General features: G+C 45.1%; 1 protein-coding gene across 4 annotated transcripts in view; it reads right to left on the bottom strand.

Annotated features, from left to right (window-relative positions):
• AADAT (aminoadipate aminotransferase) overlaps positions 1 to 18159 on the bottom strand; it is a 61587-nt gene extending 43428 nt beyond the window's left edge. Inside the window, exons 1-4 of one of the 4 annotated variants that reach the window (XM_075611484.1) lie at positions 17990 to 18159; positions 11124 to 11192; positions 5631 to 5799; positions 4375 to 4507 (exon numbers count right to left, since the gene is read on the bottom strand). In XM_075611484.1, the coding sequence (XP_075467599.1) occupies positions 4375 to 4507; positions 5631 to 5799; positions 11124 to 11192; positions 17990 to 18017 (399 nt within the window). In that variant the 5' untranslated portion in view covers positions 18018 to 18159. Of the gene's footprint in view, positions 1 to 4374; positions 4508 to 5630; positions 5800 to 11123; positions 11193 to 17249; positions 17480 to 17989 lie in introns of those variants that run through there. The other 3 variants (XM_075611457.1, XM_075611475.1, XM_075611467.1) reach the window with 3 other exon arrangements.
• Positions 18160 to 26267: the final 8108 nt, after the last annotated feature.

Here is a 26267-nt window from a genome sequence, read left to right as displayed (position 1 = left end):
CGAAGCCAGGAAATGCCAACACCCAATGAGGTATGAGGGGATCTCATTGGGTACCATTTCTTCTTCCCCTCCTATTAAGAGAGGTCTGCCAACCAGGGTCATGCTGTCAATCTTCCTTTAGGGTCCTGGCTTTCTAACTCCTGCCTCTGCCTTCATCGATTCCGGGTCTGGGGGAAATTTTGTGGACCAAGATTTCGCTATCAAACATAAGATTCCTCTGGTCAAGAAGTCGGTGCCGGTGGGTCTAAAGGCTTAATTTTATTAGAAACCTACTCTTACTTCTCCACCGTAGACGTTCACAAAAGGAAGAGATTTCACTGGATGTTATCCACTCATCCCTCTATACAGGTAATTTTGGGCTTCCCTTGGCTCCAAAAACACAACCCGCTTATAGACTGGACAGACAAGAAATCTATACAATGGGGTGTTGCCCCTGAAGTTACCCCTGTACAACTTATTGCTGGTGTAGAGACCAGGACTCCAGCCAAACCTACACTTCCAGAAGTATATGCAGATTTCATTGATGTCTTTGATAAAGTCCGTTCCGAGATCCTTCCCCCTCATGTCCTTACGATTGTCCCATCAATCTTCTACCCGGTGCCATCCTTCCTAAAAGGTAGATCTTATCCTTTGTCTCTTCCCGAAACTAAGGCTATGTCCGAGTATATTCAGGAGAACTTAAAGAGAGGGTTCATTAGGGCTTCATCCTCTCCAGCTGGGGCGGGGTTCTTTTGTGTTAAGAAGAAAGATGGTTCCCTTCGCCCATGCATAGACTATAGTGGTCTGAACAAAATAACCCTGAAGAACCGTTATCCCTTGCCGCACATTTCAGAATGGTTTGATAGTCTACAAGGTTCTTCCATTTTTTCTAAACACGATCTCCGTGGGGCCTACAATCTCATACGCAAACGACAAGGGGACGGATGGAATACAGCCATCATTACGCGAGACGGCAATTACGAATAGTTGGTCATGCCTTTTGGGCTCTGTAATGCCCCAGCTGTCTTTCAAGAATTCGTGAATGATATTTTTCGGGATGTCCTCAACATTTTTGTAATTGTCTACCTCGATGATATTCTTATTTTTTCTAAATCTCTATCTGAACATAACCAGCACACAAAACTAGTTCTCTCCCACCTACGCAAGAATCATCTCTAATGACAAGATGGAGAAATGTATTTTCCACCAAACTTCCACTTCTTTCTTGGGCTACATTATCTCTGACATGGGCGTCTTCATGGATCCGAATAAACTGAAGGCACTTGTAGATTGGCCCAAACCCACTTCTCTCACGGTGACTCAGCGGTTCCTTGGCTTCGACAATTATTATTGTAAATGTATCCGTAATTTTCCGGCACAGTGGCTCCCATCAGCGCCCTGACAAAGATAGATGCAGACACTTCTTCTTGGTCTCCTGAAGCATGCCTGGCCTTTGAAACTCTTAAAAAAGCTTTAATCTCTGCTCCCATTTCACGTCATCCGGACCCTAAACTTCCTTTTACTTTGGAAGTAGTTGCCTCGGATATTGGAGCAGGAGCCGTTCTCTCACAGAGACAGTTTCCCCAGGATAAGCTACACCCCTGTGGGTTTTTCTCAAACAAATTCTCTCCCGCGGAGCAGAACTACGATGTGGGCAACAGAACTCTTGGCCATCAAGTGTGCTCTGCAAGAGTGGAGACACCTCCTGGAGGGTACTGACAATCCCATTTCGATCCTCGCGGACCAAAAAATCTCTTATACAGAGGGTTCCCGCCAGGCTCGCAAGGCATTATTCTTTTCCAGATTCAACTACATCATCTCCTACATTCCTGGTACAGTATCAAGAATCTAAAGGCCGACGCCTTATCCCGTCAATGAAGACAAATCCGAAGACATTCCTGAGACCATCTTACCCGCCAAATATGTCATCTCGGCTAACTCTTTTGATGTACTGGACAAGATCCTGGAGACTCAGACGCTCATTCCCGAGGGAATGGAGGTGCCAGAGGGCTGTTTGTATGCTGCACCTCAATTTCAGCAGAAAATTCTTGAGGGGTCACTCCTCCAAGTCTGCCAGTCACCCTGGTACAAAAAGAACTTCCGATCTGATCAGACGCATCTTTTGGTGGCCTAATATGTTTAAGGATATTAAAGACTTCACGGAGTTCCACTCTCTATTGTGTCCGACCGGGGGTCACAGTTCGTCTCAAACTTTTGGCGTGCCTTCGCTCAAAGGTTGGATATCACTCTTCTTTTTTCTTCTGGGTATCAACCCCAAACCAACGGACAAACTGAAATAACAAACTAGTCATTAGAGCAATATCTGCGATGCTTTATATCTGACGCACAGGATAACTGGGTGTAGCTGCTCCCATGGGCCGAATTCGCACATAACTCTCTCAGAAATGAGTCCACCCAAGAATAACCCTTTTTTTTTTTTAAATAAATTATGGGTTCCATCCTGCTTGTCTCCCTATTTCTTCCAATCTTCCTGGAGTCCCAGCAGCAGATTACAGAGTAAACGCGCTCCAAAACTCTTGGAAAAAGATCCAAAGAATTCTACAGGAAGCAGTACTCAGACAAAAGACACAGGCGGATCGCCATTAGGCACACAAGTTTAGGCCTGGAGACAAAGTGTGGCTTTCATCCAAGAACATAAGATTGAAGACACCTACACTAAAACAGGCTCCAAGATTCCTGGGTCCATTTACCATTCTCGAACAGGTTAATCCCATGGTTTATCGTTTGCAACTACCAGAGTCTATGAGAATGCCGGCAGTCTTCCACGTCTCATTGTTAAAACCTGTTTTTCAAAGTTCTCAGTTTCCTGACATCTCACCCAAGCCTCCACCTGTCATCGTACAGGGTCAAGAAGAATTCGAAATGCAATCCATAATTGATTCCAGATACTCCAGAAGAGTTGTCCAATTCCTCGTACACTGGAAAGGCTTTGGACCAGAGGAATGCTCATGGATACCTCTTCATCAAATTCACGCTCCCGGCTTGTTGAGGCGGTTCCACGCTAGGTTCCCGCACAAGCCTTATGGCATCATCCGGAGGCCGATCCTCAAGGGGGGTACTGTAAGGAATCGGGGAACACGTCCTTTGCGACTTGTTCCCTCCTTACCTGTATCCACACGGACCTCCACTCTGGCACCAGCGCGTGCGCGCACCCCCGCTTTGTTTAGAAGAGCTGTGTGCGCGCTCTCTGTAATGTGGCCACGGAGCTTAGCTACGCCTCCTCAGACACACCGCGCTCACATGACGCCGTGCACCGCTCCCCAATGCGTGGCAAGATCTAATTCCCACTTGTCTCCTGCAGCCTATCCTAGCATCTGCAGAGGCTGCGCTTCTGCTCAGCCTCCTTGACTATTGGTTCCTGTTTTATACCCTGCTCTCACTTCTATCTTTGCTGAGCATAACTAGTTGTAGCCTTGTGCTCCTGTGTCTGTTGTGCCTTGTTCCTGTCTCTCTTGCAGTTTTTGGATTCTGCGTGAACCGACCCGGCTTGACTATTGAACCCCCTCTGGACTTCGACCCTGGCTTACAATCGACTGTGTACCTCTCCAACCCAGACCACAGCTATACGGACTAATATTATTCTGACCTCTCCATCCCAAGACCTTGGCAAGTATCTGGACTAACCCACTCTCTCCAACCCAGACCCGGCTACGTTGACCATCCACCTGCCAGGTACGCCGTCGCTGCTGTGGGTGCATGGTTCTATACTTCCCCCACCTCAGTACCGGGGTCCTGTCTTGCTCGTGGGTAGCGCAAGCATTACAGATTCTCCGGGTTTGTTGATTAGGGGAATGGGGAAAAAAAAAAAGAGTCACCATCCCCTCTCCCAAACACACACTCTTCTCTGGCACTCATTCTCCCCCTCCTCCTATCCCCCCCTCTTAGGCTCCCACCCCCTCCACGACTCTTCTTTCAGATTCCCTGCACCCTCTACTCTCACCCTGCCCCCTCCCTCCCCAGTCCTTACCTGTGGTGCGGATCTGACTAGCCATACCAGGTAGCAGAGGCTAGCCCACCCAGGCGCCCATTAGCGGATGTTGGCCCAGACTTCTGGTATGGTCTAACCTCCGGGTGTGGACTGCCAACTTCTGGTTTTGGACCGCTGGGTGGGCCCCCCTCTGCCATCAAGCCCTGGATAGATGTCCCTGTGCTCCCTCCGTCAGCAGTCCTAGATGCAACCATTCTTTATTTTGTGGAATGCTCTTAAAACAGATCCTTTTTCAGTGATGTAGTTGTTATGGTGCATAACATAACAGTGTAATTTTTTGGTTACCAAGTACTACAATCAGCAGCACCTGAAGGCACTGAACATTCCAGCATTAAAATTGTTATTGCAGAAATGACAATAGGGGAACGTCAGATATGATTGCTTACTTTACTTAGTCCTTCCTGGCTGCCAGAAGTGACACAAAGTTCCATTTGTCCTTTGTCTGGACTATAAGTAAGTGTTGGTGGGTTGTGCAGAGTTTTCTGCAGATCTTTAAGCCAGGAGACTAATTCGGGAATTCTGAAAAGAATATAAATGTGAAATATATTTTTAGTTGAAAATATGACAATTTGAGTAGGCATCATTCAAAAAAGGTAGTGTGAAAGCTTTAAAAATGTTATAACAAAACATTCAGTTACAAATGAGTTTATTCAGTGTACACAGGAGAAAGCTTCTATAAAAAAAGCTCTAACAGGTAATATGGTATAAGATACATTTATACCCTAAAAATTAAAGCATACGCCCCCGTTTATGAGGCGGCTTGTGCGTCATAAAAATAACGTAATTGTATAATATAGAAACAAAATGAATATATGTAGATCAGCAAAAATCATTACACCAGCTTCAGTAACCTTTTCTCTACATAATTATTGATTCTTTGTTTCAGGGTTACAATGTGAGAAACTGTGCTGATCTCAGACTCCAACTAATTCTACCAAGTTTTCTCATTCTTGTCTGGACCGTTCTCTACCTCCCATCACTCCCACATAATCCTCACCATTTGCAGCTGGTAAAAGATACAAAGAATCCACTAAGAGCCCAACAATTTCTCTGCTTTCTCACGTTCACACAGACAAGCTTCACAGAAATCAGCACATTACAAAATGGAAGACAGACACAGCTAATAACAAACAAAACTTATAGCAAACAAGACAAAATGGCTGACAAGAAAAGTCTGCCAAAATGGCTGCTGAGATTTGAGTGCTGTTTACGTTAGACCCCCTTAATGTCCTATTTTCTCAACATTCTCAGTAGATTTATTGTGAAAAGTGGATTTTTTTCCCCATTAAAGTAAAATGTATCCAGTCAGATTTATTGTAGAAACTTACAATTTAAAATTTCTCATGCATTGGTTTCATACATGGAAGCAACTACAGTATACATCAATTTACAGTAGGAAGTAAAGATATTCATTAACATGAACCGGCTGAAACAATATACAAGTTACAGAAGTAGCCAAGGTTATTGCCCCCGATGGGTGCTCTATGGTAGGATATTCTGCGTTAACACTGCTATTAAATCTTCCTCATGCACCGTGAAAGGTCAAGATCTCCACCTGCATAGCATTAAATTAAAAAACTTTTAAAACCTCAAAAAGTAAATGTACTTTTACATCTACTGCTCATGAAATTATCAAATTTACCCAGGAGATGCAGAGTACTGGAGAGCCTTCTTCATCAAATTCTCCCCAATCTCAATGGTTGTTCCATCGCGGACGACCACGCTGGCTGATTTGAACGGGAATGTATCCGGGTTAGGAACACCTGCTGCAAGTGATATGACAGATGGTGGGGACCTCAGCATAAGATCAGCTACAAAGAGAAGAGAGACAAATTATAATTAATTAGAGGAAACAGGAACATTCACATCTTTGTGTCTGATAAATGTAGCAAACAATTGTATGCTCTGCAATACAGTAGAATTTATACCGTAAAGTAATTTTTGTAACTATTTCTTAGTCATATAAATCAATATTTTTGCCGAAATACAAAAAGTTATTTAAAACAAACAGGAAATAAAATGTTGAAGATAAGATTTTTCCATAGACTACAAATGTCCAAGTTGCTGTAGATTTTGATGTATATTTATTTCAAGACTACAATATGTGACCTTTCTGATATACTGTATAGATACATTCTTCACACACACATTGGCCAGGTTTAGTAATGGCTGGCCAATGATATATGGGCCTTATAAGTTCAATTAGGAAATGCAATATGTACATGGGCGATGCAAATTAACATTGATCTTTATACATTAAAGGGGAGATATCACAGGTATCATAGGAATAATGAGAACTGATGTTTGCAATTGTTTTTGATTTTACAGAGTTGCTAATCTACCTTGTATTCATTTGATTTTTATTCTTCGTGTTTACTTCATGCCACAAAAGTAAATATGTATTTTGCTGTAATAGAAATTAACTTTCCATCAACGTGTGACGTTCAGAAAAACTGTGTGGTGCACAGAGAATCCTAGACAGATAAATTGAGTTATTGATTGAAGATATCAGTGCATGGTACCTGGCCGGTAACTGATGTAAAGTATATAAAGCGGTAATTATCATGACCTACACGCCTAGCTGGAATGATCCCACATGCTTCAGTGAAGATACAAACACAAACTTGTGCCCAGAAAATTGGCTAGTGTATATTAAAGGGTCAGGTCCTGAATTATATCAGTATCAAATGACTCACGTGACCTTCTTGAAGTCCAAAATGTTCATCTTAATGTCCTGAGGTACCTGGTGTGCAAGCCGCTGAAAGTGGAATCTGGAAACAGCAAGGAGAAAAAACAGAGCGCTACCCATGCAAACACAGAGATGCGTATTCCAAAAGTGATGAAAAACCCCAAAATGTATTGGATCATAGAATATAGGCTAAAAGCCCACATCAACATGTTTCAAGCCCCTAGGCTTCTTTATCAAGGGTTTTTTTTTTTTTTTTTTTTTTTTTTACCCTTAGGGGATTGAAACATGTTGGTGTGGGCTTTTAGCCTATATTCTATGATCCAATACATTTTGTATTTTTGCTAGCACTTTTGGAATACATATCTCTGTTTTTTGTATGGGTAGCGCTCCGTTTTTTCTCCTTGCTTTCATAAATGTGTATGTGTGACTACTGAATTATTTGTCTTATGCATAACTAGAGATGTTCACTTGGGGGTGTATATATATATATATATATATATATATATATATATATATATATATATATATATATATTTTGTTTTCTCTAAATTCCTTTAGTTTTGGTTCTGGATTACGGTGTAATATGTGAATTTGATCATTTTAGATTGATGAAAAATAAAAATGATTAATACACTCACTCTGATTTCACAGCCCAAAACCCTGCTTTTAAAAAGGTAAAAACTACACTGTCATGAAATCACATCACTTAAAAGTCCCACATGCACATCCAAATCCAGCCTCAGATCATATTCCCGTGACACAGAAGGTCTCCACGCTCCTGTTATCCTCTCACCTTCCTCTTCGATTACAGTATATTCATTCCCACCTTGTGTCACACTAAATCCTTACTTTTCTCAACACTGTCACATTCCTATCTTTCTTTAGACATGTAGTGTACTTACAGTATCACAACTATTCTGAAGAAAACCTATCTTGACCTAGACTCAAACTACAACACCCTCTTCACCCCTTTGCCCTCGAGCTCCTTGAGTGACTTGTATATCCTTGAGTGACTTGTATACAATCGCATTATTCACTTTCTCTCCTCAAACCCCCGCAATCTGGCTGCTACCCTCAACACTCCACTGAGACAACACCAACAAAAGTGGCCAATGACTAACAGCAAAGTCTAAATTAATTTCTCCTGGATCTCTTTGCTGCTATTTACACTGTTGAACCCCTTACAATGTTGAACCCCCCCCCCCCACACACACACACGACACTGCCCTCTCGTGGTTCATGTCTTACTACAGTATCTAACTGCTCAGTCAGTGTTTCCTTCCCTGGTGTCTCTTCCTCTCCATTCTCACTTTCTGTTGGGGTCACACAAGACTCTGCTCGTCACACTAGACTTCTATTGGTGAACTAATACGCTCATTTGGCTTTCATTGTGATCTCTATGCTAGGGACACCTACATTTACTGCTCTGCTCATCTGGTATCACCGACTGTCTCTCAGCTTGTTTCCTGGATGTCCCACTGCAACTTCAAGCCTCACATGTCCAACACATACCTCCTAATATTTCCCTCTTTATGGTCACTACGACACCCAAATTCTATCTAAAAGTCATCTTTGGCTCCAACCCCTCCTTCAGTCACTCGCTGCCTCCACCAATGAAATATTGCTAGAATACACCCTTTTCTCACTCAAGACAGCTACAAAATTAAATTCACTTACTTCTATGCCGCCTCAACTACTACTGTAACCTCCTCATAGTTATCATTCCTTTTATCCAACTGTCACCACTCCTAGCCACACAAAATGCTACTGCCAGACTCATCTACTTCACTCAATGCACTGCATCTGCTGTTTGACTATGCAAATCTGTACACTGGTTTCCCATATCCTCTAGAAATAGATTTTAAATCCTAGCTCTGTCATACGAAGCCCACAACAATACTGCACCCTCCTTAAATCTCATCCCTCACATCCAAATACTCTCCTAAACACCCCCTCTGTTCTGCCCATGACCAACGCTTTTCCTCCTCTCACGCCCAGCTACAAGACTTGTCTTGTAGGGAATTCCAGAGAGCAGCACATCAGTCTCTCCCAGCTTTTAGAATTTTAAAAGCTCCCTGAAATCTCACCTATTTTAAAGGAAGCGTGACAACCCCTGACATCCCCAAAACACCTCCTGCGACATATTCAGTATCACAAGGAGCAGCCACTCATGCCTTTTTTGTCTCAACTGTGCCTCTTACTCTTCTAGATTGTACATTCTCATGAGTAGGGCACTCAGTACCTATTGTGCAGCTCACGTTCATTTGTTCTATTTTTTTGTATGTCATTCTGTTTATGAAACTACTATTGTCACATTGTGCAGTGCTGTGGAATATGTTCACGATTTATAAATAAACAATAATATTTTCAATATTATGTTCTAATTTTCCTGAAATCATATTTTCCCAAGTGTATGGTTAAGATCTAGATCAGTGACTAACCTATCCACAATCACATGCTTAATAGCTTGAAGTGATATGTGAATCATGTGTTGCTGGGGAATCAGGTCATGCTATTTTGGTGTTACATACAATGCTGCCATTTGTCCAAGACTGAACGGCCCACATAGCAATAAGCAGTTTAAGAAAAGAAATGCTCTAATTATGCAAACAGATTCTTAAATGGCCACTCCTCATACCAAAGAAAAGTCCTTGACAGCTCACATACAATATCTACAAATAATTTCTATGCTCATCCACTAACAGTTATTAAGTCTATAAAAATCTGGTATAAGCCAGGAGTTTTAATATATAGTGACACAGACTTAAAGTATGGCTATTTGCAAATTAAACTATGCATTGTAATCCATTTCTGTATAAGGAATTAATCAATGGTTATTCTTAAACATCAAAGTGATGTTTATATGGTCAATTAAATTGTCAATTTTTACTGCATAGGTTTACTGGGCGGGAGGTCAGCAAATGCATTTTTACTACTCTGGAAGTGTAAGCAGAGTTGTTAATGTTCATCCCCATTGAATTCTATTACCATTTTTCAAACAGAACATGATTCAAAGCTTTATGCTAAGTGTACACAAGGTTAACAGCCATATACTCTCGTCGTTCATTTAATTACCAGACTATTTTTAAAACAATATTTTACAGATACAGTGCTAGCCAAGTTCATTTTGGGCACAAGGAAACTGCAGTTGAACGGAGTTCGACCACGGCCTGATCGCGGCTTCCCCAGGCCCAAAAGCCCAGTACTCTTGTTTGTCTGAAGGGATTAAGCAGTGGGGGAGTACCTGCTTCTGAATGGGAATTCCGGTGTGTTAATCGTACCGGGCCGCACCAGTGTGGAAGAGCTGCGCAGAGAGCCGTCTCTTTAGTTTTGCAGAGTTTTTTGTCCTCCAGATATAATTTTGTGGACTGTAACTATTTATGCATTCATGTTGAAATGTATGCATCCAATGTAAACAAATTTCAGAAATGTAAAACAAAAGGTCATGGTAGATAGCATTAGATCTGCGCTGGCATAAACCTATTTATTGCTATACAACAACAACAAAAAAATAACTTTTTTTTGCTACACAAATGCATAAGACTACATTTATACATATTAAACTTTATCTGCCACCGAGTTGCCCCTGCCCTTAGCCTATCTGCAGGTCTATCTGCAGATACATTGCACCCTGCTGATATTACAACCCTACATGGTTTAGGAACATCATCAGAACTGAAAGTGTTGCTCTCCATGCCCTCCTCTATGTCATTAAGAAACAAGCTAAAGTTGCCAAGTTGTTTGAATTGCCACTTAAAGAACCTTTGGATGAAGCCATCAGGACCAGGTGCATTACAGTATGTATCTCATCCTCTGTTGTCCAAAATGCAGGTAATGTAAAAGGTAAGAATTAGGTGTTCCCCTTCTAAGGGCTGTTGTATAGTGGCCGCGTGCGCTACGCCGTGCGTGCGCGGCACTTAAAATTGGCTGAAGTTAGTCAGCCCTTCTATAAAAGGGCTGCGCGCGCACGGTAGTGAGCGTGCATCCGGCTAACAGCGGGGAAGACGGGCAAAAGAATCTTTTCACGCCGCTACCGGCGCTGAAATGTATGTATGTATGTGTCTGCACAATGTTAATAAATATTTAATTTTTACGAGTGTTTTTTTTTTTAATAAATCACACACACACACACACACACAAAGTGTGCAGCACGCGCATTCGCACAGGAACACACGCGCGCATTGCCGCACACTCTATAGAACAGTCCTAAGCTGCTTCTGATATCGGCTCCAATTTGGTATGTACAGTGGCAATAATTTGTTTAATGTCTCAGTTTTATTTTTATCCCCATTAATGTTCTTGCACATCTCCTGAAAGGGGCCAATAATATAATCATTTTGCAAATGTTCAATTTGAATAACTTGTTAGGATCACTGCCATTGATCTGAACCTTTGAATTTTTAAAAAGGTAATGGACGTTTCAGGATCTGCTGCACATGCACTTACTCAAAGCTCTTATAGGCGACTCGGTCCTGGCAGCACTGACTGCTGCGATAAAACGTGCATAATTCATGTCTGTGGAGAGATAGAAAACCCACATTTGCATTAGAGATATCCCTATTTGATTATACCCGATAAATGACCTGGAGAGGTTCAAAAGCTTGTAACATTTCAACAAATTGTAGGTCCAATAAAAAGGTATCATACCACCTACTGTACTTCCTCCTTTATTACTTCACCATTTGACTAGTGCACAGTAAATCAGTACTTCAGGCGATAGCTTTTTTATTTATTTATAGATAGTTAAAGACAAAGCTTTGAAGAGTCCCCTCTTCCTCAGGTCAGCAAATCTGATTTACAAAAGTGTCCATGATTTAAAAAAAAGGAAGGAAGAAGCAAGATGAGCAGATGAGCAAGAAAAGCATGGCAGAGAAAATGGTAAATAAACAGAGCAATACAAAAAAGGGGGTTCTGTGTTACACACCATGAATCAAAATACAAGAAGCAAAATACTTGTGTTTTAGTACTGGTGCACCGTGGTTCAGGGAAAAACCTGTCTGGCGAGATCCTTATACATGAGTATGAATGGAGATCCAGGGCACTTCGGATTTGGTAAATGAATTTTATTCTGTCAAAAGGCACAAGGTTCCGAACTGCACAGAGTTCTTTATCAAGTGCCAGTCACTTGATAAAGAACTCTGTACAGTTCGAAACCTCGTGCCTTTTGACAGAATAAAATTCATATACCAAATCCGAAGTGCCCTGGATCTCCATTCATACTCAAACAGAGCAATACATGGATGAAAGGGACAGTGAGAAATAGGACACATACATCCAGCGGTGTGAAGGGGAGGGCGGGGGATGCAGGGGGAGGAAGAGAGGTGGTTGATTTGTAAAATGAATGTTTGTAAAATTACAAAAAATGATAGTTTGTATTTGACTACAATTCCCACCCAAAAAGTATAGTGACCTGGAAAGTACTGCTCAATCTTTGCTTTCTCGCTTTCCCCCCAGCTTCTGATCACCACGTCATCTTAATGTTTTCCACTCTTTCTTTTAAACATCTCTTAATTGTGTGACCTTCCTGTATGCTTCATTGGTTTACCAGTACTTACCTCCACATCAAGTGCGCATTTTGAGAGACAACCAAGCTTACTCATATTTACAGTGCAGTGATTTTTGCCTCTCTTTAACCTACTTGACCCCTCTGTAAATCAAGAACTCTTGCACTTGTCTCCCCCAAATTTTCTCATCGATCAAACTCACTTTGTTTCTATTCTGTCTCAGAACGTCTTTGGAGAAAGTGATTCATCCATATGGACTTAATTATACATTTGTTTTAACACCGCTTTGTCCACTGCTAAATATCTGTACCTATTTTGTCTTATCAATGCTCAGATCTAACACTCAACATCTTTTTTCTATGCTTGTTGTCCACTTGTGGCCTCATCTTTCTTCTTTTCTGACGCCTTATTCTTATTTATGCTGTATTTACATTCTCCTTCCAAAGTACGCTTCACTTTTTCTTCCTTAGCACGGGACGCAAAAAAAAAAATGAAAGCTGCATATACTTTATTTTGAGAAACATTGGCGTCATTAAGGTCACTGCCTTTTTCTGAAATATTTTCCGATTTAAACTTTTCCTTGTTATATCTGTAAACATCAGTTCAGTCATTTTCCCCCCCTGTTTTCTTCAAAAGAAAACACATTTTTGCTACATTTTTTCTTGTGCATAATATCTAAAACTGGGGTGGGCAATTATTTTGTCTGGAGGGCCACTTGACAAGCTTCGTGAGCCACACAGTAAATATACAATCTATGGCCTGCAAAGCTTACCAAAGCTCCCCTCCAACATACTGTACTCTTCCTCTCACCTGCATCTCCCATAGCCTCTCTCTTACTCACGCTCCTTCTCTGCCTCCCTTAGGCCTCGGGCATGAGCGCTGACCCGTGCTGAGGCGCGCTGCTGCTCGGCACTGAGCCCCTGCAGCCGCAATGAGAGCGGCTTTAGCAGGGGCTCGCGCACGCGTCCGCACGCTTGGGGAAGCGTGTGTCTGACGGAGTTTTGAAATTTGGCGCTCGCCGGAGCTCAGGGCCGGTCACGTGAGCGGTACGCCCAATGAGGGCGAACCAGCTCCGTGACGTCACTGGCCCGTCCCCAGACCCGCCCCCGACACGCCACCAGACAGCGCGCTGTGTAAGGCCAGGGAAAGCACCGCTTTCCCTGAGCCTCCGCACTGTTTTGGGCACTATGTCCCAGGCCTTAGGCTGCGCTTATAGTGCCTTGCGATGGTGACGTCGCTCCAAAACAAATTAATTGACTCAGTCGCAAGCGCTTATAGTAAGCGCAACGGAGCGACGTTGTGTCTAAAAATTTGGAAGCCGGGTAAATTTGATTTTTTTAAAATCAAGTCTGACCAGTGCCTGCGAGCCCCCCCGCACCTACCAGCAGCACAGTCAGGGAGAGAGGCGGCAGGCCTAGTGTGTGTGTGTGTGTGTGTGTGTGTGTATGTATATATATATATCACATACATATATATTTATACACACAATATATATATATATATATATATACTAGCTGAGAGACCCGGCGTTGCCCGGGATGTAATTTTGGGGGAGCGGATGACAGGGTTGGGCTTCCCCCGGGTGACTGGGTGACTGACTGAATGGGTGGGTGACTGAATGGGTGGGTGACTGGGTGACTGGGTGAAAGTGGGTGACTGGGTGAAAGTGGGTGACTGGGTGAAAGTGGGTGACTGGGTGAAAGTGGGTGACTGGGTGAAAGTGGGTGACTGGGTGAAAGTGGGTGACTGGGTGAAAGTGGGTGACTGGGTGAAAGTGGGTGACTGGGTGAAAGTGGGTGACTGGGTGGGTGTGTGGGTAGGTGGGTGACTAAGTGAGTGGGTGGGTGACTGAGTGAGTGGGTGACTAAGTGAGTGGGTGGGTGACTGAGTGGGTGGGTGACTGGGTGGGTGGGTGACTGGGTGGGTGGGTGAGTGACTGGGTGAAAGTGGGTGACTGGGTGGGTGTGTGGGTGACTTGGTGACAGTGCGTGGGTGGGAGACGGTGGGTGACTTACCTTGACCCCGGGGCATCTGGCTGGGGAAGGAGGTGAGTTCGGGAAGCTGGCGGGGGGGGGGGGGGCAAGAGTGGCAGGAGGCCCGCGTCGCGCATCCCCTCCGTCCGGGAGCCGGCGCACGTGAGGGGGAGTGCAGGAGGCCCGGGCCGCGCCGCGCTTCCCCTCCGTTCCTCGTTGTGAGCGAGGGGGGAGGAGCCTGGAGTTTGCTGCTGAGCAGGAGGGCCGCGCTTCCCCTCTCCGGGAGCCGGCGCACGTGAGGGGGAGTGCAGGAGGCCCGGGCCGCGCTTTTCCTCGTTGTGAGCGAGGGGGGAGGAGCCTGGAGTTTGCTGCTGAGCAGGAGGGCCGCGCTTCCCTTCTCCGGGAGCGGCGCACGGTGAGGGTGATGGTGCGGCTGGGGATGTTGTGGAGTGTGGGGATTTGGGTGAGGTGGGGAGGGGGGAGAGAGTGAGGGGCACCGGGAGAGGAGGGGGGGGGGGGGGTGTGTGGAAGGTGAGCTGCGGTCCAACTGACGGGGGAGAGTGAGGCCAAGCAACAGAGTGTGTGTGTGTGTGTGTGTGTGTGTGTGTGTGTTCACTCCGCCTCAGGCCAATGAGAGGTGTGGGGGCGGGCGGGCGGCCCAAGGGACCAATGAGATTTCCCCTAGGGACACAGGAAGATGCAGACAGGCATACAGTGCTTTCACAAATATATAATAAAAGATATGTAGAGGTATCAGTACCGTGTTAGCCGAGCTTCAATAATCAAAAAATAAATAGATGATACCGTTCTGTGGCTAACGAAATGCTTTTATTTGTGCGAGCTTTCGAGATGCACTGATCTCTTCTTCCGGCGATGTTAGGCCGAGTCCATGGTCCCTGCTGGCGCGCTGAGGCGCAGGGAAAGCGGGTGCTTTCCCTGGCCTTGCGGTTGCTTACCGCAAGCGCTCTCAGCAGCCGTCAGGGGGCGGGCGCGTCACTGGCCGGGGGCGGGCCAGTGACGTCACGGAGCTGGTTCGCCCTCATTGGGCGAACCGCTCACGTGACCGGCCTGTCTTGCCGGCAAGCGGGGGAATTTTAAATTCCCCCAAGACCTGCGCTTCCGCAAGCACGCGGAAGCGCAGGTGAGCCCCTACTAAAGCCGCTCTAATTGCGGCTATTGGGGTTCAGTGCTGAATGGGAGCGCACGTCAGCACGCTTCCGCAAGCACGCAGCAAACATGTCCAGGGCCTTACAATGAATGAAGCAAGCAAAAGCTATACTATAAACAGTGTCTATTGGAATGTTATCTGTGCTGGTCCTTCCCCAGGTGTGGGTGTGTTTTATGGCTGGAGGTGTCAAAAGGTTCCTGAAAGCAAGTGATGAAAGAGTGTGTATGTGTATCAGTGTGAATAAAAATGAATGGAGAGCCCACAGTATATACAGTGCTTTACAAAAGGTGTGTGTGGAGTGGGAGTGGATATAAATGGTGTGGGTGGGTGTGGAAATGTGAGAGTTAGTAGCACAACTAAAAGTGTGTGTGGATACTATGTGGTCCTTATTGGTGTATAGGGATGGAAAAACAAGGAGTATAAGTTTGTGTGAGAGACAGCTGTGTGTGCATACATATAGACAGTATGTACAGACATGTACATACTGTACATATATATATTTGGGGTGGGCAGGTGTGCGTGTGTATTTGGGGGGGTAGTGTGTATTTGGGGGTGGGAGGGTAGTGTACTGTATGTATGTATTTGAAAATGACAAACTGTTTTGCATGGAAAAACAATGAAAAACAAAAAACAAATAAAGTGACTTATTGAGAAATGCATTTTATTCCCCACGTGACTTTGCCTCTCTGGTTAACTCCGGCTCGAGGACTTTTTTTATTTTTTTTTTATCCCATATTGCTTTGTGCCCAACACATGGATTGTATTCTTTCACTTATATGACATCGTTGAGCCAGCGTATGACTGGAAACAGTGACTGACATTGTGCTAGTATGATAGTAAATAGACAATTGTACATTGGGATTATTTAGCCTGCTTTTTTCTTAAAAACATTCTAATTTTTTATTTATTTTTTTAGCCCCCAAGGAACTTTACTCAAACACTATGCCAATCCTAGCCCATTCCAACCACTGACACACTGGAGACATTTGTATCAGTAACACATTTCATTCATCCTCATGTGACTAGAACTGATATGGTTGTATCATTTATGCACTTGTATACATGCTCTAAATACAAAATATTTTTGATTCAACTGCATTTGCTTCTTAATTATTTGAGTCCTGGGACCCCACACGTTTCTAATAAATATTTTGGAGGAAAAAAAAAAGTGCAATCCCAAACTCAGGTAGCTGAAGCACTGCAAGTTTTACATCCCTTTAAAAATAACACACAGTGTAACCCCTACACTACCATAGAAATCTACAACAAGTACTGTTGCGGACCTCTTTGACTGGCAGCACATTACATCAAATACTTCATAATAAAAAAAAACATTACCCCCAGCCTCAAATATGGAAACGACATTATAAAAAAGGTAAAAAAAACAAAGACTGGATTTACAATTGATAAACAATGGATCTGTCAGACTGCCCTTTTATATGTAAAAATTACCAATTACAAGGTTTGTTTCATTTCATTGATGGTGACATGGCATCTGAAGTAAGAAACGAAATGTGAACTACTGTAAATGAAAATCTTCACCTCCACTACGTAGCAGGGTATGCCCCACTGGCAACAAATGGGTTAATATTTGAGGGGGTTGCGTGTGCTTGCCTACAAACAAAGAAAATGTATAGGGACATCACGCACTCAAACGTTTGCTACCAGTATGTGGATACAATAGTAGCCGTATCTGTATAGGAAATATCTATACTTGCAACACTACTTAATGTACAGACATTGTGGATAAATGTTTATAAGCAGTGACATGTAAAGTGCTCATGCTGCTCTAAACCCTCATTCTCCTGTACATGTCGATTAAACGTTCTCACTGAAGGTGTGTGTGTGTGTGTGTGTAACTAATCTTAAAAATAAAATAATAATAAATAAACAAGCATTGCATAGCAGGTCAGAACGCTGCAGGTACCTGCATGAGAAGCAATGTCCTGGCTGCTTCATGCAACTCCACATGTCTGACTAATGCTATTAGTACGCTAGTTCAGAGGAGCCAGACTTACTCAATCCATCCCTGACTCTCAGCCATCCACTGCAAGGTCCAGCTTGACAGCAAAATATCCCCTCGTGGATTTCCAGCTCCTATTCCGTACACAGGGTTTGCAGCAGCTGCGTTGCAATGAAGAAATCTAACACCAGGAAGGGGCGTACTTGAACCTGAACGCGTATTGACTTAAAAGATTATTTGAGGTCGATGGTAATTGTCAACCAGCTAAATGACCAACACAGTGGCATTCAGTCCAGATATCTGCATTTGTTTTCTATATTCAGACTCGCATGACTACAGAGCCCACAATATTTATCAGCACATAGAGGTCAACCTCCTCGAGGGCTCAAACCCAGTGAGATTTGGGGGGCTCTGGGCTCCACACCGAATTGCGATGGAAAAGCAGTGATAGTTATTATTGAGATGCCGCTGGAGTCTATTAAGTCACATATAGTAGTACATCTGGAAAACCCTTATACCTAAAACAAAACCAGTAACAGTTGAACTAGTTGGCAATATGCATGACAACACGGTACTGTGCCAGTCTGTCCTGCAGATTTTGAATTAGTTAATAGGTATTTTTCAGCCCCTTCAACAGGTTCAGTAAAGCATGATATGACTGTTCTGAGACAGGTAACATAGGGGCACCTGACACCATGTCTTACCTTTGAGTTCTGCGTGTTTGCCTGACATGGCTCTGTATTTCAGCACACGGGTTCTCTCTATAAATAATTACCAATTAGAGATGTATTGAACATATAGATAGGTCTCTTAACAACAAAGAATGAACATGCTAAAAAGAAAAAAGTGTCCCCCATTCAATTATAACGGTTGCTACCTCCTTTTTCCACGCCTCCTTTTATATGTTAACCCTGCTTGGTTATATGTTAACATTTATGTTAATTATGTGTTCAAGGCCTTTGTGAGAATAGGCAGATAATAAAATAGTCCTGCAGTGCCATCTAGTGGACTGTGCATCAATTCAGAATAAATGGGGAAGGGACTCATGGGAGGGAAAATGTTATCTTGCTCCACTTTTGTTTTAGTGCAGGAATTAATATTGAATGTTTTGCACCAGGTTTTTATATTTTATATGTAACACCTCTTCCCACGGCCAACAGAAGAGGGGACACACGAAAGTGTCCCAATGTCCCTTGGATGAGGTGCAAAGTGCAATGTATGTGTAGCAGCTCTTTTTACCTTTGTTCTCATAGAGCTGATATCCGTGCAGGCTGGTATGGCAAGGAAGAAGCAAAGGGCGCCAGGAACTTTTATGTAGTTTATTAACTTTAACAGCAGAACAAAACAGGAACAGTCCCAAAGACAGATCATCCTTAGAATGCTGACTCAGCACTGCTCAAAAAGGCACATTTCTTCTGTGTAGAAGAATAACTTCAGTAGATAACTTCAGGTGTCCTTGGATAACCTATCATAAAGGCTCAATATTCCCATATTGTGGCTAACCTACCCAGGACACTATAGAGGGACCCTTACACTGGGATACTTTTCTTAGCCTGGAAACAAAGAAGAGGCTTTTAAGTCAAAGTTCCTTTAAAGCGGGAGTTCCCAAAACCAGGCACCAATGGGGAAAAGAAATGAGCTCATGGGCTGAAAAAAACAAGTGATGACTTTCCCAGGCCCTGGAAAAGTGGAAAGGGCGTCGGCATTCTCCAGCTGGACAAAGTGAAGTCCTAGTTTGCTTCAAAGCCTCTGGAGCTGGAACCGGCTGGTTCTGTAGTCTAATAGAGTCAGCTAGCCGGGCACAAGGTAGAAGAGATACTGCCGGAGCGAGTAGTTCTCACACAGGGCTTCTGGTACGTAATGCTGAACAGGTTTTACTTATCCAGAACAACTGCTTACAGGCGGCACCCTGGTGGTTTTACTTGACCATAAATGCGCTCACGGCTTTCTTACAGCAGGATGCAGAAAGAACACAACGGGCTCAGGACAATCCACACAGGACACATAAAGAGATCACACAGAATGGATCAGAGAAGAACACAGAATGATGGCTGGTACAGGGCTGTTATTCCCCAGGGTCAATTAGGAAGGTTAGTTGGCCCTTCTCCCCCAAGGTTTAAGCTTGCCCCTCCTCACTTTCCAAGTTGGCAGGTCAGTTTCATTTTGCTGGGTTAAGACAGATCCAATGCTGATCATTCTTCCTGTAATTATACAGGTAAATAAGAATTTTAACTCAGGGAGTGTTAGGACCTGCTAACGGTCATGCCTTGAAAGTGGAAGCAGGCTTAAGATGCTTTGGCCAAAGGGTTAAACTAAATGACCATTTTTCAAGAGAATATATAGGTATTGCACTGAGTATTTTGTCTCATTGAAAATAGCTTTGGGTATCTTTGTTTGTTTTTTGTTGTATACATTTAGCCATGCCGACTAGCACTCCTTTTGACACTTATATACAGCTAGGTCCGGAAATAATTGGACACTGATACAAGTTTTGTTATTTCGGCTGTGTACCAAAATAAATTCTAGTTACAGTTAAATAATGAATATGGGTTTAAAGTGCAGTCGATCAGATTTAATTTGAGGGTATTCACATCCAAATTGGAGGAAGGGTTTAGGAATTACATCTCTTTAATATGTAGCCCCTTCTTTTTCAAGGGACCAACAGTAATTAGACATTTGACTCAAAAGCTGTTTCAGGGACAGGGCTATTCCTTCGTTATTTCATCATCAATTAAGCAGGTAAAAGGCCTGGAGTTGATTCCAGGTGTGGCATTCGCATTTGGAAGCTGTTGCTGTGAACCCACAACAGGCGGTCAAAGGAGCTCTCAATGCAAGTGAAACCGGGCATCCTTAGGCTGCAAAAAAAAAGAAACTCCATCAGAGAGATAGCAGGAACATTAGGAGTGGCCAAATCAACAGTTTGGTACATTCAGAGAAAAAAAGAACGCACCCGTGAGCTCTGCAACACAAAAAGGCATGGACGTCCACGGAAGACAATAGTGGTGGATGATCGTAGGATTCTTTCCATGGTAAAGAAAAACCCCTTCACAACATCCAGCCAAGTGAAGAACACTCTCCAGGAGGTAGGCATATCATTATCCAAGTCTACCATAAAGAGAAGACTTCACGAGAGCAAATACAGAGGGTTCACCACAAGGTGCAAACCATCCATACAGTAAGCCTCAAGAATAGAAAGGCCAGATTAGACTTTACCAAACAATATCTAAAAAAGCCATCCCAGTTCTGGAATAGCATTCTTTGGACAGATGAAACTAAGATCAACCTGTACCAGAATGATGGGAAGAAAAAAGTATGAAGAAGTCTTGGAACGGCTCACGATCCGAAGCATACCACATCATCTGTAAAAAATGGTGGAGGCAGTGTGATGGCATGGGCATGCTTGGCTTACAATGGCACTGGGTCACTAGTGTTTATTGATGATGTGACAGAAGCAGCTGGATGAATTCTGAAGTGTATAGGGATATATTGTCTGCTCAGATTCAGCCAAATCAGCGAAGTTGATTGGACGGCTGTTCATATTACAGATGGACAATGACCCAAAACATACTGCGAAAACAACACAGGAGTTTTTTAAGGCAAATAAGTGGAGTATTCTGCAATGGCTGAGTCAATCACCTGATCTCAACCCGATCGAGCATGCATTTCACTTGCTGAAGACAAAACTTAAGGCAGAAAGACCTAGAAACAAACAACAACTGAAGACAGCTGCAGTAAAGGCCTGGCAAAGCATCACAAAGGAGGAAACCCAGCGTTTGGTAATGTCCATGCGTTCCAGACTTCAAGCAGTCATTGCCTGCAAAGGATTCTGGACAAAGTATTAAAAATGAACATTTTATTTATGATTGTGTTAATTTGTCCAATTACATTTGAGCCCCTGAAATAAGGGGACTGTGTATGAAAATGGTTGCAATTCCTAAACATTTCAACCCCTTGAATTAAAGCTGAAAGTCTGCACTTCTATTGAATCTCGGTTGTTTCATTTCAAATCCATTGTGGTGGCGTACAGATCCAAAATTATGAAAATTGTGTCAGTGTCCAATTATTTCCGGACCTAACTGTATGTCTGAGCCCTCCTCCCTTCTCTCCCTGATTGGTACTCCTCTATATTTGTCTCATTTATCCTTTGATCGTTGCTAAGCATAGACCTTTCTACAGTATGCACCGTGCTCACTTGCAGCCTGAGTACCTGTCCACGTTGTTTCCGAATACCTGTTGTGACCCTGTTTGTTCTTGACCTTTCTCTTTTTGTTCCCCTAAACCTTGGCTTGGCTAACAGACTACTACGCGCTCTACTCCACGAACTCGGCTTCTGGACATCTACCACTCTACGCTCTCCAATCCTCGACTACGGCGTACGGATCTCGACCATTCTACACTCTCCAATCCTGGACCATAGGCAAGTACTGTACCCGCTACCCTCTCCACTCTGATATCCTGACCCGGCTACGTTCACGACTCTGCAATCCGGGCCCACTCCGTGGCTTAGGGCAGTGGTTATATATATTCCCCACCTCGGCTCCGCCGATGCAGTGAGCATCCGTGACATTATGCTCAGCCCAATGCACCTGGACTCAGCTGAGGTGGCCCAACAATTACAAAGAATTGAAACAATGTTTAAACAGGTGGAAGGGTGTTTGAATCAGAATAATCAACGCATGGAGGGTTTCCAACATTCGCTAGGGGATTTAGATGCCCGGGTTACCACCCTCCAACCCGCGGTACCTCAGCCTGCTGTACCGGCACCTATCCCTGCTCCACTCTTCCCAAGCCCAGCACCACGCCTTCCGACCCTAACAGCTATGGAGGCGACCCCTTAGCATGTCGGGGTTTTCTTAATCAGTGCTCCATACAGTTTGACTTACTGCCTGCACACTTTCCTTCTCCTCGCTCTAAGGTGGCGTACATAATCTCCCTCCTGATGGACGACGCTCTGGCTTGGGCCTCAACCGTTTTGGGAGCAAAGAACCGATCTCTTGTCTGACGTTGACCGATTCACTGCAGAGTTCTGAAGAGTCTTTGACACTCCAGGAAGGAAGGTAACGGCGGCTTCTTCTCTCCTTAATATATCCAAGGGGAACCGCACGGTGGCACGATACGCTCTCGAATTCCGCACGATTGCCACCGAGACCGGGTGGAATGACGATCATTGTCGGCGGTGTTCTGGCAAGGGCTGTCCGAAAATCTCAAGGACGAACTGGCATCATTGGAACGTCCATCGGGATTAAAGGAGTTAGTGGCCCTGTTTATTCGGATGGACCAGTGTCTACAAGAAAGGAGGATGGAGAGAGGTAAGCGCTTTCGACGTTCACCTACATGTCTTCCTTCGCCAATCTCCAGCGGTAATTCCCCAGCTGTAGCCGTGGAGGAACCCATGCAACTCGGACTTACCCGTCTGTCCACCGAAGATAGACAGAGAAGACAACGCTCGGGACTCTGTATGTAACTCGGCAACAAGGGTCATCTAGTTGCCACCTGCCCCATGAAGCCGGGAAAAGCCAACGCCCAGTGAAGGTCGGGGGAACTACACTGGGAACCACGTTACATCCCTCTCCCAAATCTCCTACCAGGATCCACATTCCCATCACCTTGTCCGGGGACAACTTTAAGACGACCACATGCGCCTTCCTGGACTCTAGGTCAGGGGGCAAATTTATTGACCAGGGATTTGCGGAGAGAAACAAGATAGCCCAGTGGGTCTCGAGGCTATCGACGGTCGTCCTCTCCAACCGGCTTTTATTATCCTCAAACCATCCCTCTGTCCCTACACTCCCCCGGTGGCCATTCTGAGACTATACAACTCGATGTTATCCACACACCATCGGTAGATATTGTCCTAGGACTACTGTGGCTCCAGCAACACAACCTGGAGGTGGACTGGACCGGTACTTTGCCTATCTGCTGGAGTACTCTGTGCCAGGAGAGATGTCTGGACACATTCCTGACCCTCGCCTGATTACAACTACTGGACCCTGGAGATTCTCTACCAGAGATATACCACGAATTCCGGGATGTCTTTGACAAGGGTCAAGCCGAAGAGCTACCACCCTACCGTTCCTTCGATTGCCCCATCGACCTCTTGCCCGGTGCCACTATTCCCAGTGGTTGCTCCTACCCTCTATCCGCACCGGAGACTCTGGCCATGAGGCAATATATACAAGAAAACCTCGGGGGCTTCATCCGAAAATCTTTCTCACCCGCTGGTGCGGGATTCTTCTTCGTTAAAAAGAAGGATGGGTCTCTCAGACCCTGTATAGACTATCGGGGGCTCAACAAAATAATGGTTAAGAACCGTTACCCTTTCCCTCTGATCTCAGAATTATTCGACAGACTCCAAGGAGCCACAATCTTCATGAAACTGGACTTGAGAGGGCATACAACCTGGTGAGGATCCGTCACGGAGACGAGTGGAAGACGGCGTTCAACACTCGTGACGGCACTATGAATATTTGTTGATGCCCTTCGGCCTGTGCAACACACCCGCCGGGTTCCAAGAATTTGTGAACGAGAACTTCAGGGATCTACTCAACCAATACTTAGTCGTATACTTAGACTACATCCTGATCTTCTCAAAGAATGCTGTAGAGCACACGAACACGTGAGACAGGTCCTCCAGAGACTACGCACTAATCATCTCTTCGCCAAACTAGAGAAGTGCCAATTTCATCAGTCCTCCACACTTTCCTGGGGTACATCATATCCAGTACTGGCTTGATGATGGACCTGGATAAAGTCAAGATCATTGAATGGCCGCGACCACTGTCTCTCAAGGCAGTTCAGAGGTTCCTGGGTTTTGCTAATTACTACCGGAGTTTCAGCCAGGGTTTCTCCGCAGTAGTCGCACCTACAGTATCACAGCACTAACCAAAAAAGCAGCTGATCCGACTCACTGGCCTACCGAAGCCATTGAAGCCTTTGAAAGACTGAAGAAGGCCTTCATTTCCGCACCTATACCAGTGCACCCGAACACTGCACTACCCTTTACCCTCGAGGTGGACGCCTCTGATGTCCGAGGAGGCGCGGTACCCTCCCAGAGAAAGGAACACCAGGCAAGACTTCACGCATGTGCATTTTTTTCAAGAAAAATTTCAGCCGCAGAGAGGAATTACGACGTGAGAAATCGTGAACTCCTCGCTATCACGATGGCCTTAGAGGAATGGAGGCACTTTCTGGAGGGCACAACAACCCCTATCACTATCTTGACGGACCATAACATTTTTCTTTATATTGAAGGGGCTCGCCACCTAGGATCTCACCAGGCACGTTGGGCTTTGTTCTTCACCCGTTTTAACTTTGTGATTTCCTACATCCCGGGCTCCAAGAATACCAAGGCGGATGCACTCTCCCGGCAGTTCTTAACTGAGGACAAATCCATGGATCAACCAGAACCTATTCTCCCTCCAATGTGCATAATTTCCGCAAACATCTTCAGCGCTCTACCTGAGATCACGATGGCACAGAACAACATCCCCTAGGGTATCCAGGTTCCCGAGGGATGGCTGTTTACTCCCCCCCAGTTTTCACAGACAGGTCATGGAGTGGGGTCACGCTTCCAAGACAGCAGGTCACCCTGGTACTAGGAGGATTATCTATCTCTTGGAGCGCACCTTCTGGTGACCTGGCATGCGCAAAGACATCAGGAGCTTTGTATCTTCTTGTGCTACCTGCGCCCAGAACAAGACACCCCGCAATAGACCACCCGGCCTCTTACTGCCTCTTCCCATCCCTGATCACCCGTGGAACCATCTCTCGATGGACATTATATTAAATTTGCCCAAATCCAAGGATATGGATAAGAACTACCATGTGCCGCCAGATTATCCGAGACCTTCATCAAGGAGATCTTTAGGCTTCACGGGACACCCCAAACCATAGTGTCGGATTGGGGGTCACAATTTGTGTCTAAATTCTGGAGAGACTTTTGCAGGAAATTAGGTATCAAGCTACAGTTCTCCTTTACCTACCATCCACAGACAAACAGGCTGTAACGCCTGTATGCCCGCAGACCTGGCCAGTCCCCAGTACTGAGCTGGGTAAGGGTATAACAGGCACCCACAGCAGTGAGGGCGTGCCCAGAGTGTGGTAATTGCGTTGCCGGGCCTAGTGAGAAAGGGTTAACGTTATACTTGCTGAGTCCGGGGCGCCAGAGGTCGGAAGGTATTTGTCCAAGAGCCAGAGTCTAGGGATAGGAGAGAGCAGCGTAGTGAAAGTCAAGGTTCAAGGGCAGGAGAAGGCAGCGTAGTCAAAGTCCAAAGCAGAGTTCAAGTTCAAACCAAGGGAATCCAAACAAGGGCAGGGACAGGAACCAGAGCTGAAATAGACAAGGGAGATGGGCATAGACACTGCACACACAGGAGCTACAGGAAAGCTATGCAGAGCAAGGAAAGAGAGGACAGACTGGGGTTATAAAGGAGGGAGGACAAATAGCAGGAAGGGGTGGAGCAGGGGTTTGGCTGGGAGCTTGCAGGGATAGGTGTGTGGGAGTAGGGGAGGAGACAGGGAGGTAATCTAGTGTAATGGCCTGTAAGCTCTGAGGGGCGGAGCCAGTACCAGGGGAGGATTGGTAAATAGAACGGGTGCGCGCGCCCTCTGTAAAGCGGTCACGTGCGCGCAATACGCGAGTGCCAGAGCGTGGGGGAAGCATCGCGGAGGAGGTGCTCGGCTGAAGGGTAAGAGATGGGGAAGGAGCGGAGGAACTAGGTAAGGGGACGGAGGTACGCCGAGGGGCGTGAATCCCCTGACAGGAGACCAGAGACCGGGAACGCGCGCGCACAGTGAGAGGAGCGCGCATGTGTGCGGACCGCGAATGGGAGCACGTTGACCACGCCACAAGGGAGTGGGGTAGAGATCGGGAAGGCAAGGAAAGGGAAGGGTTAGCCGGAGGGACCAAGGTGATGGGGACACGCTGGGAAGAGCGAGTCCCCTGATCCGTTACAGTATCCCCTCCTTGAGGATCGGACTCCG

This window comes from Ascaphus truei, chromosome 1, assembly GCF_040206685.1.
Source record: "Ascaphus truei isolate aAscTru1 chromosome 1, aAscTru1.hap1, whole genome shotgun sequence".
Taxonomy (NCBI): domain Eukaryota; kingdom Metazoa; phylum Chordata; class Amphibia; order Anura; family Ascaphidae; genus Ascaphus; species Ascaphus truei.
The sequence above is the reverse complement of the archived record's forward strand: the minus strand, read 5'-3'. Positions and strand labels throughout refer to the sequence as shown.